Genomic DNA, 13,312 nt, shown 5'->3' with positions numbered 1-13,312 from the left:
GTGCAAATAAAATACCCCAGGGGGAACATTTCATTTCTAATGGGCCCCCACTGCTGGGACACGCTGGCCTGGCCCGGGCGGCCGGCGGGAGCCTGGCACGGGCCCATGGCACTGCCACCACTGCTGGCCATGGGCCACGGGCCACTGGCAGGGCCCTGGAGCCTGCAGGGACACCGAGCCCTGCCCTGGGAGCTGCAGGGACACCGAGCCCTGCCCTGGAGCCTGCAGGGACACCGAGCCCTGCCCTGGAGCCTGCAGGGACACCGAGCCCTGCCCTGGGAGCTGCAGGGACACCGAGCCCTGCCCTGGAGCCTGCAGGGACACCGAGCCCTGTCCTGGGAGCTGCAGGGACACCGAGCCCTGCCCTGGAGTGTGCAGGGACACCGAGCCCTGCCCTGGACTGTGCAGGGACACCGAGCCCTGCCCTGGGAGCTGCAGGGACACCGAGCCCTGTCCTGGAGTGTGCAGGGACACCAAGCCCTGCCCTGGAGCCTGCAGGGACACCGAGCCCTGCCCTGGGAGCTGCAGGGACACCGAGCCCTGTCCTGGGAGCTGCAGGGACACTGAGCCCTGCCCTGGAGCCTGCAGGGACACCGAGCCATGTCCTGGAGTGTGCAGGGACACCAAGCCCTGCCCTGGAGCCTGCAGGGACACCGAGCCCTGTCCTGGAGCCTGCAGGGACACTGAGCCCTGCCCTGGAGCCTGCAGGGACACCGAGCCCTGCCCTGGAGCCTGCAGGGACACCGAGCCCTGCCCTGGAGCCTGCAGGGACACCGAGCCCTGCCCTGGGAGCTGCAGGGACACCGAGCCCTGCCCTGGAGCCTGAAGGGACACCGAGCCCTGCCCTGGAGCCTGCAGGGACACCGAGCCCTGCCCTGGAGTGTGCAGGGACACCGAGCCCTGCCCTGGACTGTGCAGGGACACCAAGCCCTGTCCTGGGAGCTGCAGGGACACCAAGCCCTGCCCTGGAGCCTGCAGGGACACCGAGCCCTGTCCTGGAGCCTGCAGGGACACTGAGCCCTGCCCTGGAGCCTGCAGGGACACCGAGCCCTGCCCTGGAGCCTGCAGGGACACCGAGCCCTGTCCTGGGAGCTGCAGGGACACCGAGCCCTGCCCTGGAGCCTGAAGGGACACCGAGCCCTGCCCTGGAGCCTGCAGGGACACCGAGCCCTGTCCTGGAGTGTGCAGGGACACCGAGCCCTGCCCTGGACTGTGCAGGGACACCAAGCCCTGTCCTGGGAGCTGCAGGGACACCGAGCCCTGCCCTGGAGCCTGCAGGGACACCGAGCCCTGTCCTGGAGCCTGCAGGGACACCGAGCCCTGCCCTGGAGCCTGCAGGGACACCGAGCCCTGCCCTGGAGCCTGCAGGGACACCGAGCCCTGCCCTGGGAGCTGCAGGGACACCGAGCCCTGCCCTGGGAGCTGCAGGGACACCGAGCCCTGCCCTGGGAGCTCCTGGCCCTGCAGCAGGTGGGCAGTGCCCTCTGGTCACTGCTGGGCACAGCTCCATGGCACCAGGGCTGTGCTGGCCCTGCTCTGAACAGACCCAGGACCGTCTGAGCCCCTCTCAGCCCATGTCCAGCCCAGCCACCCTTGTGAAGCACCCAGCCCCTGGTGCAGGACAATCCCATGGTGACATCCCAGCCTTTCCTGCGGGCTTGCTCAGCTGCACAAATATTCCAGCGCAAATCCCGGTTCCAGAGCCACGAGCCCAAACACAGCCAGCCCTGGGTGGTTTTTGGTCCAGCCCTGCATCCTGCATGCCCCGGGCCGGGGGAGCAGCAGCTCCCCGCGATGAGCAGAGCAGGAGGGACGGGAGAGGCGCTGGAGCCGCCGGCTCGCAGGGGGAGCAGGTGGCGGTGGCTGCTTCGTGTCGCTCGCAGCTCAGTAAAACGTGTCAGCACAGCCTTCAGCAGCTTTGCAGCTCAGCCCATCCCCTTGACAGAGCTAATTCTCTGGCTGGGCAGGGACTTTTCACAGCTAAACACCTTCTTTGTTTAACTTAATTTCTTTCTTTCTTTCTTTCTTCTTATTTTTTTTTTTCTTTGCAGAATGTTGAATTTTGTTCTGTTTAAACATCTTTGGTTTGGGGGTTGTCTGGGGTTGCTGTGATGCGGCTGAGAGCTGCAGGGTGCTGAGTGCCCATCCCGTGATTTGTTCATGGATCCCGGGATTTGTTCATGGATCCCATGATTTGTTCATGGATCTCATGATTTATTCATGGATCCTGTGATTTGTTCATGGATCCCATGATTTGTTCATGGATCCCGCTCTGCCCAGGGCGCTGATGCTGCAGGGCTGGGCAGGACAGGGGTGCTGGCAGCAGAGCTGTGGGTGCTGAGTGCCCATCCCGTGATTTGTTCATGGATCCCATGATTTGTTCATGGATCCCGTGATTTATTCATGGATCCCGTGATTTGTTCATGGATCCCGCTCTGCCCAGGGCGCTGATGCTGCAGGGCTGGGCAGGAGGGAGGTGCTGGCAGCAGAGCTGTGGGTGCTGAGTGCTGCTGCAGGGAAGGCCCTGCATGCACCAGGCGCCTCTTGCTGCACTCCCAGCTCCAAGCTGAGCTCTGAGCCGCTGCAAAAGCCACATGTCGGGAACGGAAATTAAAGGCCCCTTGATTCTGACATGATAGAGCGATTAAAGCCACATTTCTTGGCCTGGGTACCTAACTGGAAATGCAGATATAAGGCTTAGATCCCCAAGGGGATTCAGATTTCTAATCCGAATTTATGCAGCTAAATTCCTATTGATTTCCCCCAGGTAGGGCCCTAAATGCCTTTGTGGGCTGTGATCCAGGGTGGAGGTGTTGTGGCTTAGGAGGGAGCCCTGGCCCTGACAGGCTGAGCGCAGCTCTGGGGTGAGGGGCATTGTCCTGCCCTCCCTGCCAGGGCTGGGCTCTCTGGGGGCTCTGCAGGTGGGGTCTGGGTGCCCCCATCTCCTGCTGGCACTGGTGGGGATGTGCAGCCGGACCGAGCCACTAAAGGAAGGTGCAGCCCCAAATAGCAAATCCTAAATCTGAGATTCTCTTACCAGAGAGAGCAGGACTGAGAACACGGGAGTGGGGCCTGCCTGGGGTCCCAGACACCCCCGGAGTGGGGCAGGGCAGACCAGCAGGGCTGCTTGGGTTTGCTGCAATGCAAGGGGAGGCTGTGCTGAGCAGCTTTGGGGTTCCTGCCCTTTTCTCTCCCTCCCCAGAGTTCCTGGTCAGGTCTCTGTGCATGAGCTGCCCCTCACTGTCCCACCGGCTGAGGGGGGACTGTGACCACCCTGCCAAGGCAGAGGCACCTGCTGGGCATCAGAGCATCCTCTGCTCTGCAGAGCGGGCTGAGGAGCCTTGGCACCAGCACAGGAGTGCGGGGGCACCGAGGGCAGCCCTGCCCTGTGCCGGGCACAGCCCCCACGGCACCGAGCCGTGCCGCTCCCCGGCAGGGCAGGGAAGGCGGGAGGAGTAATTTCCACTCGTATTCACGCGTTCGTTTTGGTGCTTTGCAGGCGCAAACCTTCCCCTGGCACCCCGCTGCCATCCCTGGCAATGGACACACAAAACCTTTCCTGCGGGATGCCACCTTGGGAGCACCTTGGGAGCATCCCGAGCCCTGCCTGCAGCGGCTCCTCACAGCCAGCGTGTCCCGAGGGTGCTGCCCAGTGCCCCGTGCCGGGCTGGGACCTCGCTGCCCGTGCTGCGGGAGGGTCCCGAGCTCCCGGGCAGGCGGAGCCGGGAGCGCCGATCCCAGCGGATAACGGCCATTAACCTCTCCCTTGGAACAAGAAGGTGCAAATGAGCCCACAGTAGCCTCCTTTCTTCTGGCTGAGCAAGATTGATTGAAAAACAAATTGGCGCAAATAAAGCATGTAATTAGATTAAAGCCTCTCGCCTGGAGCGGCTGGAAAGCGGCAGCGAGGGATTCCCGGAGCCCGCAGCCCCTTCCACCTTCCACCTCCGCAGCCCCTTCCACCTCCTCAGCCCCTTCCATCTCCTCAGCCCCTTCCACCTCCGCAGCCCCTTTCCGTCTTCCACCTCCGCAGCCCCTTCCATCTCCTCAGCCCCTTCCATCTCCGCAGCCCCTTCCATCTCCTCAGCCCCTTCCACCTCCGCAGCCCCTTCCATCTCCTCAGCCCCTTTCCGTCTTCCACCTCCGCAGCCCCTTCCATCTCCTCAGCCCCTTCCATCTCCTCAGCCCCTTCCATCTCCTCAGCCCCTTCCACCTCCGCAGCCCCTTCCATCTCCTCAGCCCCTTCCACCTCCGCAGCCCCTTCCACCTCCGCAGCCCCTTTCCGTCTTCCACCTCCGCAGCCCCTTCCCATCTCCGCGGCCCCTTCTCCCACTTCTGCAGCCCCTTCTTCCCATCTCCTCAGCCCCTTCCACATCCTCAGCCCCTTCCACCTCCGCAGCCCCAACCCCAGCGGTCCAGCAGGACCAGCGGCTCCAGGATGTGACCGGGCTGTCCCCCCACATCCCGGCAATGTCCTCGCAGGCTCCTCGGCCGCTCCGGTCCCGGCTGCGGTGCCTTTGGTCCCTCCCTGGCAGTTCTGGTCCCCGGCACCACCGCAGGCACCCCCCAGCGCGCGGGGGGAGTTCCCTGCCTGCCCCCGGAGCTGCCTGGGCCGGTTTGGGGATGGGGATGAACGGCCCGAGGGGTTTTGGTGGTTCCGGGCAGGCACATCCCGATGTTCCCGGGTCTAACGGGAGCAGGAGATGGCTGCTGGGGACAGTCCAGCTGCGCCGGACACCCACTGGAGACGCTGCACTGGAAAACAAGCAGTGAACTGTAAAACACCTCACTGGAACATTGCCCGCCAACACGGGCTTTCACAGCTCTTCCACACCTCTGTCCCCTGCTCAGCCCTCTCCCGGGGCTGGCTGCACATTTCCTGTCCCTTCCCGCAGGATTTATCCAGTGTTGAGCTGCACATTTCCTATCCCTTCCCATAAGATTTATCCAGTGTTGATCCCCAGGACACGCTGGGGACGTGGGGTACAGATCCAGGGGTGCCCTGCCAAGAGCCACTGCCAACACTGAAATACATTCCTAGGAAAACGCCTGTCCCTGGGAGCCGAGCACCCCATAAATCCCTGCCTGACATCACCTCCCAGCCCAGGGGGAAAATCACAGTTTTCTGTTCAGCAGAGATGCAGAAACAGGGAGCTGGTGCTGGGACAAGAGCTTCGTGTCTCCAGGGGGAATCAGCCTCTGGAAATGGCCCAGGGTGGGGAGAGGGAACTTGTCAGTCCTGACTCTGAATCTCGAGGCTTGCCTGTGGTGGGATGTGGGGATAAAGGGTTGCAGGGATAAAGGGATGTGGAGATGAAAGAATAAGGGGGTGCAGGAATGGAGGGGTTTGGATGGAGGGAGTGGGGTGCAGGGACGTGGGGTTGGAGGGATGCAGGGATGTGGGGCTGGAGGGATGCGGGGATTTGGGAGTGGAGGGATGCAGGGATTTGGGAGTGGAGGGATGCAGGGATTTAGGAGTGGAGAGATGCAGGGATTTGGGGTTGGAGGGATGCAGGGATTTGGGAGTGGAGGGACGCAGGGATTTGGGAGTGGAGGGATGCAGGGATTTGGGAGTGGAGGGATGCAGGGATTTGGGGCTGGAGGGATGCAGGGATTTGGGAGTGGAGGGACGCAGGGTTTTGGGAGTGGAGGGATGCAGGGTTTTGGGAGTGGAGGGATGCGGGGATTTGGGAGTGGAGGGATGCAGGGATTTGGGGGTGGAGGGATGCAGGGATTTGGGAGTGGAGAGATGCAGGGATTTGGGGTTGGAGGGATGCAGGGTTTTGGGAGTGGAGGGATGCAGGGTTTTGGGAGTGGAGGGATGCAGGGAAGGAGGAATGCATGGATGTGGGACTGCAGGAAGCCCAGCACTGGGATGATGAGAGCACAGTGCCGTTGTGCATGAAGTTTATCTGCATTTCAGCAGTTTTGGGGGTTGTTTTAGGTTTTTTCCTTCAGACTTTCTGAGCTGTTTTGAAGCGACCAGGAGCTCGCTCACTGGAAGCCCCTCTCCCCCATTGTGCTCCCAGCCATTCACTGGGATCACCATGAGAAACCTTTCAGAGGGAGCTGGATGCCGCTGATCAATCCATCACTCAATCAATCACGCAGCCAATCCATCACCTCGCTTACAGCTGGGACAAGGCAGAGAAAGCCCGGGCAGGGCTGAATGAATTCCTCCTTTGGATGGGCACAAAGCTGGAGACTCCCGGGCCGAGCCCGGCTTTACCCCGGGCTGAATGAAATGAGGATTTCCCCTCCCGCCCGCGCCGCAGGGAGCTGGGCAGGGCTTTGTTCCCAGGCTCGGGATGCTCCCGGCTCTCGGACGGCTGACACAGCCAAGGGCTCGGGCTTTTCTCCCTGTCAGTGCTGAAACAAGCTCCAGCTCGCCAGGGAGGGCGGTTTCCCCGTTCCTGGTTCTGGGGGAGGATTCAGGCTGGGATTTGGGTACCACAGCACGCAGCAGCTCTGCCTCGGGTCTCCTCTGCCCTCAGGGAAAGCTGCAACCTGCAGCCAGAGCTGCTCTGGGTCTGGGAGGGCCAGGGAGCCCTCAGAGCTGGCTTTTCCCTTTCCTGCACTTACATCCAGCCTCTTCCCCACCAGCCAGGAACAAAAGGGCCCAAAACGACATTTGGAAGGGCCAGATCTGGTTTTGAAACTGCAGAGGTTGATTTCCAGGGGAAAACCATGGGGAGCTGCATCAATCCAATCACCTGGTTTTATTTAAGCCCCCTGGCTGAAATCATCCATTTCAGATAATCATTCCCCAGAAAATCTGGATTTGATTCAGATAAGACAAGGACTGACTGGCAGGTTTGTAAACCTTTATAAACCCCCCCACTGCTATTTTTGTTTGCCCTTTCACTGTGGTCTCTTCTGTCTGAGAGGGACCAAAAAAGCACCAGGAAAGCTCCTCTTGCCTGGCAGCAGAGATGAGGAGCAGCCCCTCCTCTTCCTCCAATCTCCCAGCATGGGAGAGCATGGATGCATTTCATCTAAACAATCCACTTTTGGCTGCTTTTCCCAAACTGATTGGGACCCCTGAGAGTAAAGCAGAGCCAGGCAGGATCCCCCACACCAGAGCTGACATTGTCCCACCCCTCATTCCAAGGCCAGCTTGGCCCGTGGTCTCTGCAATGGCTCAGGTTGGGCTGATGCCCCTCAGCTCTTGGCCACTTTCTGTCCCTCGTGGCCACGAGCACAGGAAATGGGGCAGCACCTTTCCCACAACTGCCTGCACTCAAAGCCTCTCACTAATTGCTTTTCCCACCTTGTTTCCAAACCCTTTTCCTCCCATAGCATGGGAGCTCTGGCCTGCAGACACTGATTTAGGGATTTGTGAAAAACCCCCCAGATTTCAGCAGGGTGGGGGTGGGAGCTGAGAGATGCCAAGACACAGCACTGCTGGATGCTCCCCGTTGAGGAAAAGGGATGAAGTATGGAGGGTTCAAGCTCCCTGGACAAAGCGGTGCTTAAAATCTCCAAAACAAAATCCCAGCAAGAAGAATTATGATGGGATTCCGGGCCTGATGGATTGCTCAGCTTGGCTCAGCCTTTGCTGGGCTTTCAGTGGGAGACGGCTCCTGGGGGGATGCCCGGGTCCCTGGTCACCCCTCTGGGCAGGGAATGGGGACATGTCCCCTCCAGGGACACAGGGATCCACAAGGCACTGTGCAGGCATTTCCCATCCCTGCCAGACCATGCATAACCCACCCCAGCCTCCAGCCAGGGCTCCTGAGCTAAGGAAGGGCTCTGGCCCTGCTGGGATGTGCTCGGTTATCAGCTCCATGCAGTTCCCAGTTATCAGCTGGGCTTTAGAGCCTGAGCAGCCATGGCAGGCTGCAGGGGTGCTGCTGTGTTTGCAGGGGTAAAAGCTGTCCCTTCAGTCAGTCCCACACACCCCCTGGGACACCAACACTGGTTTGTAGGGGTTTTTGTGTTTGCAGGGGTAAAAGCTGTCCCTTCAGTCAGTCCCACACACCCCCTGGGACACCAACACTGGGACTGAAGATTCCAGGGCTGTCCCCTGCTCCTGGGCCTGGGTGACAGTCCCTGCCACAGCACTCAACTCAGGGATCAATCCAAGGTGACATCTGTCACTTTTAGTCCAAAGCCCTTAATTTATGAACTCTCCTGCACCACTGGGACAGGAGTAAACACCTTTTCCACCTCCTGTCCTTCAGAGCTGGGGCTCAAATACCCCGGGAAGCTCCAGGCAGCAGCCCAGGACAAGTCAGCCTTTGAGGGACCCTCTGGCTCCTGCTGCCATCCCCTGGGCAGCACCATCAGGGTCCCTCGGTGACACGGGGGGACAGCTGTGCCTCCACTCAGATCCAGCACTGGGGAATGCCCCTGAGCTCTCAGGTTCGGCAGGAAATCCTCCTGCACCTCCCTGCCCTCCGGGGAACAGCCGGCTCTCAGGATGCTGCCAGCCACGTGTTTCCAGCACGTTTGGCATCAAAGGAAACCCCTGGTCCCGGTACGAGCAGCAGGATTTATGGCTTCGGTGCAATTTATCTCGAGGGAGGTGATTGCTGAGGAGACACGGAGCACCGAGACGCTCCAGAAGGAGGGAACGAAACGAACGGACCTGCGAAGAAGGGAGCGAACGGACCTGCGAAGAAGGGAATGGAACGAACGGACCTGCGAAGAAGGGAGCGAACGGACCTGCGAAGAAGCAAACGGAACAGAACGGAACGTACCTGCGGGCTCCTCGGCGCTGCTGGCGGCCGTGGTGGGCGGAGCAGCCGGGATCTCTGCGGGACAGCCGGGGCACAGGGGACACACAGGAGACAAAGGAGGAGGAAGGAGAAGTTATTGCAAACCCCAGAGCTGCTCCCTGCCCACGCTGCAGCTGCCCCTCCCAGCGAGAGCCCCCAAACCAGTACAGCGGGAACTGGGGAACCGGGCATCCCTCAAAGCTGTCACAAAGGGGCTTTGAACAAAACATTCTGGCTTTTGGCTGCGTGCTGCTGCACGGTGCCCAGCCCCTGTCACTGCTGTCCCTGGGCTGTCCCCTGCAGCTGCTGCCACCAGCTCGGAGGCAGTGCTGGCACTCCCGTGGTGAGAGGCAGGGTGCAGGTTCAGCACTGCAGCTCTGCTGGGGTGCAGGGGGTGCCTCCCGCATTTAAAGGAAACACAAACACATCTGGTGCCAATTCCCTGCTCCCTGGCTCTGATTTGGGGCCAGCTTTGCAGAGCTGGAACCACATCGTGCTCTGGAGACTCATTCCCAGGCTGTGTTTGCTGGGAGGGTGGACTGTGGATGGAGGGAGGGAAGGAGCTGCACGGTCCCAGCTGTCAGGATGCTCCCCTTGGATGTCCTTCCTGCATTCCTGGAGTCCTGGGGGGGAACACCCACCAAGGCAGGGCTTGCTGGCGGTGTGGCAGCAGCTCATAGGGCATCAGGTGATTTTTGGGGTGGCTCACCTTCATGCAATGGAACACAGTACAAGGCAGCACTGGGAGCCAGCATACCATCCCACAGCTGGGGGTGCTGGGGGTGCTCAGCCAGGCCTGACACAGACCCAAGGTGCTCTTTTCATGGTTACAAGTCCCTGGGAACAGGGAATTACCAGCAGCAGTAAATGAGAGAGTGGCTGTGCCCAGCCCCAGACCCTGGATGGGCCATGTTGAAATCCTGGGCCTGTCTTTATAAATGCCATGAATCCTGAGGGAGCTGATGCAAGGAACAATTTGCTCTCTGCTTTCCCCTGGCCCTGGGGAATGATTCATGATAAACCTTTGTGCACACTTGCTGCAGAGCAGACTGGAGCCACGGCTGGAGGTCCTGGGGACAGCGAGCCTCTGCTTTGGGCTCTTGCTGTCCCATTGCAACATGGGGAAAAATGAATCTCAAGTGGTCCCAAACCACCCTGGAATGTCTGTTTTCTTCAGCAGGAGAAGGTGGAGAAAGGGTCTCTGCCCCAGAATTTGGCAATGGCTGTGCTGGGGGGGCAATGGTGTGGGAACAGGCTGTGGGTCCCCAACAAAGGCTGGAGTCTTTTAACCTTCACTTTTCTTGCTGGGCCTTTTTCTCCTTTTAGCATCAGGGAATCACCCCTTAGGGGAGCAGTTCCTCCTTCCCATCCCTGGCACACTGATTTTGATGCTCTGTTTTGTTAGGGCAGGTGGGGATGTCCCACGAGGAGCATGAGCCACTGGAAGGTCCAAGAGCAGCAAACCCATGGGCAGCAGAGAGGGGCACAGGACTGAGCCCCACCTTCCCAGGCAGGGAGAGGGAGGGGATCCAGGTGTTTGCAGAGCAGAGGCTGCAGTGGAGGCATTTTGGGAGCTGTACCTGCCTTGGGCAGGCAAATTAAAAGCAAACCCAAGGAAGCTAAGGGTAAACCCAGCCATGGGAGGGCTGTGTGAGTGCAAGAGCCCCTGCAGCAACCCAGGGGCTCTCAGATGTGATGGAAACTCAATCAAAGGAGCAGCTTCTCTGGTCTGAGCTCTGTGCCAGTGCAGCACAGCCTGATTTTGGAGAAAAGAACGTGTTTGTAGTGATCTGCTTTAGCATCCAGCCCTGATGTGGCACCCCTGAATAAATGTGCTTTTGGAGAGCCTCTGTTCCATGAAACCAAATGGAATTCCCAGCACACCTGGCTGTAGATGCACTCACAGAACCCCCCCGAGGAGGCAGGAGAGCTGCTGGAAGCCGCTGTGGGTTTTGGACCCCGTTTGGGCAGAGCAGAGGGGTCCCCAGGGAGCCCCCACCCCGAGCGCTTCGGCACCGCCCAGCCCGGGCAGCAGCTCCGGCAGGTTTTTAAGGGTTAAAATCCCTACCCCACAGAAGGAAGATCCACCTACTTATGCAGGGGGCGATGGGGGAGCGGCTCTGCTGGTAGCCCTTGGCGCAGCGGTTGCAGGTGATGCCGGTGACGCCGTCCTTGCAGGGACACTGGCCCGTGGTCTGGTTGCAGGTCTGGCCGGCCGCACCCACGGGGTGACAGTCGCACTCTGCGGGGCACACATGCAGCGGGGTCAGGGCAGGGCACGGGGGCGGTGCGGCATCGGCGGGGAGCGGGGCAGCTGCCCCGGCACCGCTCCGTGCTCTCTGCGCTCCGGCAAAGCCCCGGAACGAGCCGCACCAGCCGCGGCGTCGGGCACAGGGGCTGGGGACAGCGCTGGAGAGGGGGTGGCCCTGTCACAGCCCCGCTGCGGGGACAGAAGCGCGGCCAGGATGGCAAATCCTGGGAGGCAGCGTGGGGGTGCATCCCACGGACCCGGCTGCTCACCCCACCAGCGCTGGGGTCAGGAGTCTGCAGGATTTAAAGATTTAAAGGCAGGGGAGCGTCACCCGCTGCCCCCAGCCAGCAGCCCCAAGCCCCGGGGGCGGTGGCAGGGCCGGCACAGAGGTACAAAGGCAGCGGGGTCCCGCCACCCTTCAGCTCAGGCAGGAAGCAATCGAATCGCTCGGGAATTCATCCCACGTGCACTCCAAGATAAATCAAAGCGGTCCTTTCAGAGCCCTCCCCGCCGAGCAGCATCCCTGGCAGCTGGCACTGCGGGCACAGGAAGGAAATGCCCTTGTGGGATGGATGGATGGATGGATGCAGGCGGGCTGAGGACCTGCTGTTCCCGGCCAGATGGATGCAGCCTTGACGGCAGAGCCGGGCAGATGTGAAGGGTTTGGCAGGGGATGTAAATAGTGCACTTGAAAACATTCAAACATTCAAACATTCACCATCTCATTTCCCGCAGTGGGACTTCACCGGCACAGCTGTTTGGCGGGGGGCGGGGGGGAAAAATTTAAAAAAGGCAAAAAGAAGAAAAGCCAAAAAAAAAAAAAAAAAGCAAAAAGCATCAGGGCTTGTTATCATCAGTGCTCCAAAAGGATTACGGCCTCGCACATTTGTTAACAGCCCTGATTTCTAAGAGCTGCAAGCGCCGTGCCAGACTGTGGGCTGCCCCTGCTGAGCCGTGGCAGGGACAGGCAGGCAGGCAGGAAACTTTCCTTTTCTTCTGCAGCATCCCGGGAAGGAGGCAGCCAAATCCCTCCCTGGGGAGCGCTGATCCCGCTCTGCTCCTGCCCCTCAGGGGAGCTGCCTGCCAGGAACAGGGGCTGGGGGAAGCCTGTCCCACTGCCTGGGTCCTGGAGGGGCTGCAGTGGGGTCAGGGCAGGGCGAGTGTCCCCAAGGACACCAGTGCTCAGTCCCCCCAAGGCCCCCAGACTGGGCACACCACTCCCAAGAGGGCTTTCCCTGGACCCTGCAGTCCTGCTCGGTTTGTTGTGCACATCCCTGGCTCTCAAACACCCCAGATGTGCCTCATTTGGGGACAGCAGAGCACATCCCACGCTGGGTTTGGGTTCCCAAGCGCTGGTGCTTGGCTGGAGGCTCCGTCCAAGCCAGCCCAGTGTGACCTCCCTGGGCAGCAGCTCCTGGCTGGTCCGTGCCCAGCAGGGCTGGGGTGGTGCCTGGAGCACCCCTGCTCTGGGATGTCCAACTTCTCCCTGGGGACATCCCAGAGCTCCAGACTGCCACCAGCCCTGGCCCCAGAGGGGCTGGGTGGGAAGAGACAGGGCCTTGCCAAAACCCAATCATTTTTCACATGAGAGGGAAAGAAACCCCTCAAGAGACCGACAAAGCCTTTGCTCCTTTCCTCCTCTTTTCCTAACACTTCTGATTTGGCGTTTTTGATTAAAAGTACCTCTCTCCCTCCTGCCCCGAGCTGCCACTGGGAAACGGCTGCTTGCAAACCTACCCACTGCAGAAATCTCCTTTTCTAAAGCTAATTTAGATTGGAAACGTTTTAACGGGAAATCAGCGTGGCTGGTGATGAGCAGAGGGATGCTTAGGTGGGAAAACCTTCCCGCTGCAGCCCCAATGGCTCAGGTAATGCTGGGAGAGAGGAAATCCAAACACGTTAAGAGAAGGCCTGAAGGAGGAACGGGAGAGAAAAGCGTCAAAGAAGAGCAGAGAGTCAGGAGTTAACACAAAAATAAGCAAATCAGGGAAGGGTTACCCAAGGAGAGGCAAAGGGCAGGAGGATGGGGAGAAGAGCCTCGTGTTTCAGGCGTGCCCTCGGGGCTGCTCCAGGCAGAGCCCATCCTGTGAGGAGCCCCCGGGTGAGGGGATCGCCCTCATTACAGTGGGAGCGCTCGGGAAAAGAGGGAAAAGAGGGGAAAGATGGAAAGGAGGGAAAAGAGGGGAAAGAGGGAAAAGAGGGAAAAGAGGGGAAAGAGGGGAAAGAGGGGAAAGAGGGGAAGGAGGGAAAAGAGGGAAAAGAGGGAAAAGAGGGAAAAGAGGGAAAAGAGGGGGAAAAGCCCTGGTGATGAGTAAGATCCCCAGGCTCTTGAGGCCACAGT

General features: G+C 60.2%; 1 protein-coding gene across 1 annotated transcript in view; it reads right to left on the bottom strand.

Annotated features, from left to right (window-relative positions):
- NTN1 (netrin 1) overlaps positions 1 to 13,312 on the bottom strand; it is an 84,275-nt gene that overhangs the window by 7,570 nt on the left and 63,393 nt on the right. The window contains exons 3-4 of the mRNA XM_071452904.1: positions 10,813 to 10,962; positions 8,703 to 8,756 (exon numbers count right to left, since the gene is read on the bottom strand). Of these exons, the coding sequence (XP_071309005.1) occupies positions 8,703 to 8,756; positions 10,813 to 10,962 (204 nt within the window). The remainder of the gene's footprint in view (positions 1 to 8,702; positions 8,757 to 10,812; positions 10,963 to 13,312) is intronic.

This window comes from Agelaius tricolor, unplaced genomic scaffold, assembly GCF_023055355.1.
Source record: "Agelaius tricolor isolate 1412-34295 unplaced genomic scaffold, bAgeTri1.0.p SCAF_35, whole genome shotgun sequence".
Classification (NCBI taxonomy): Eukaryota; Metazoa; Chordata; class Aves; order Passeriformes; family Icteridae; genus Agelaius; species Agelaius tricolor.
The sequence above is the reverse complement of the archived record's forward strand: the minus strand, read 5'-3'. Positions and strand labels throughout refer to the sequence as shown.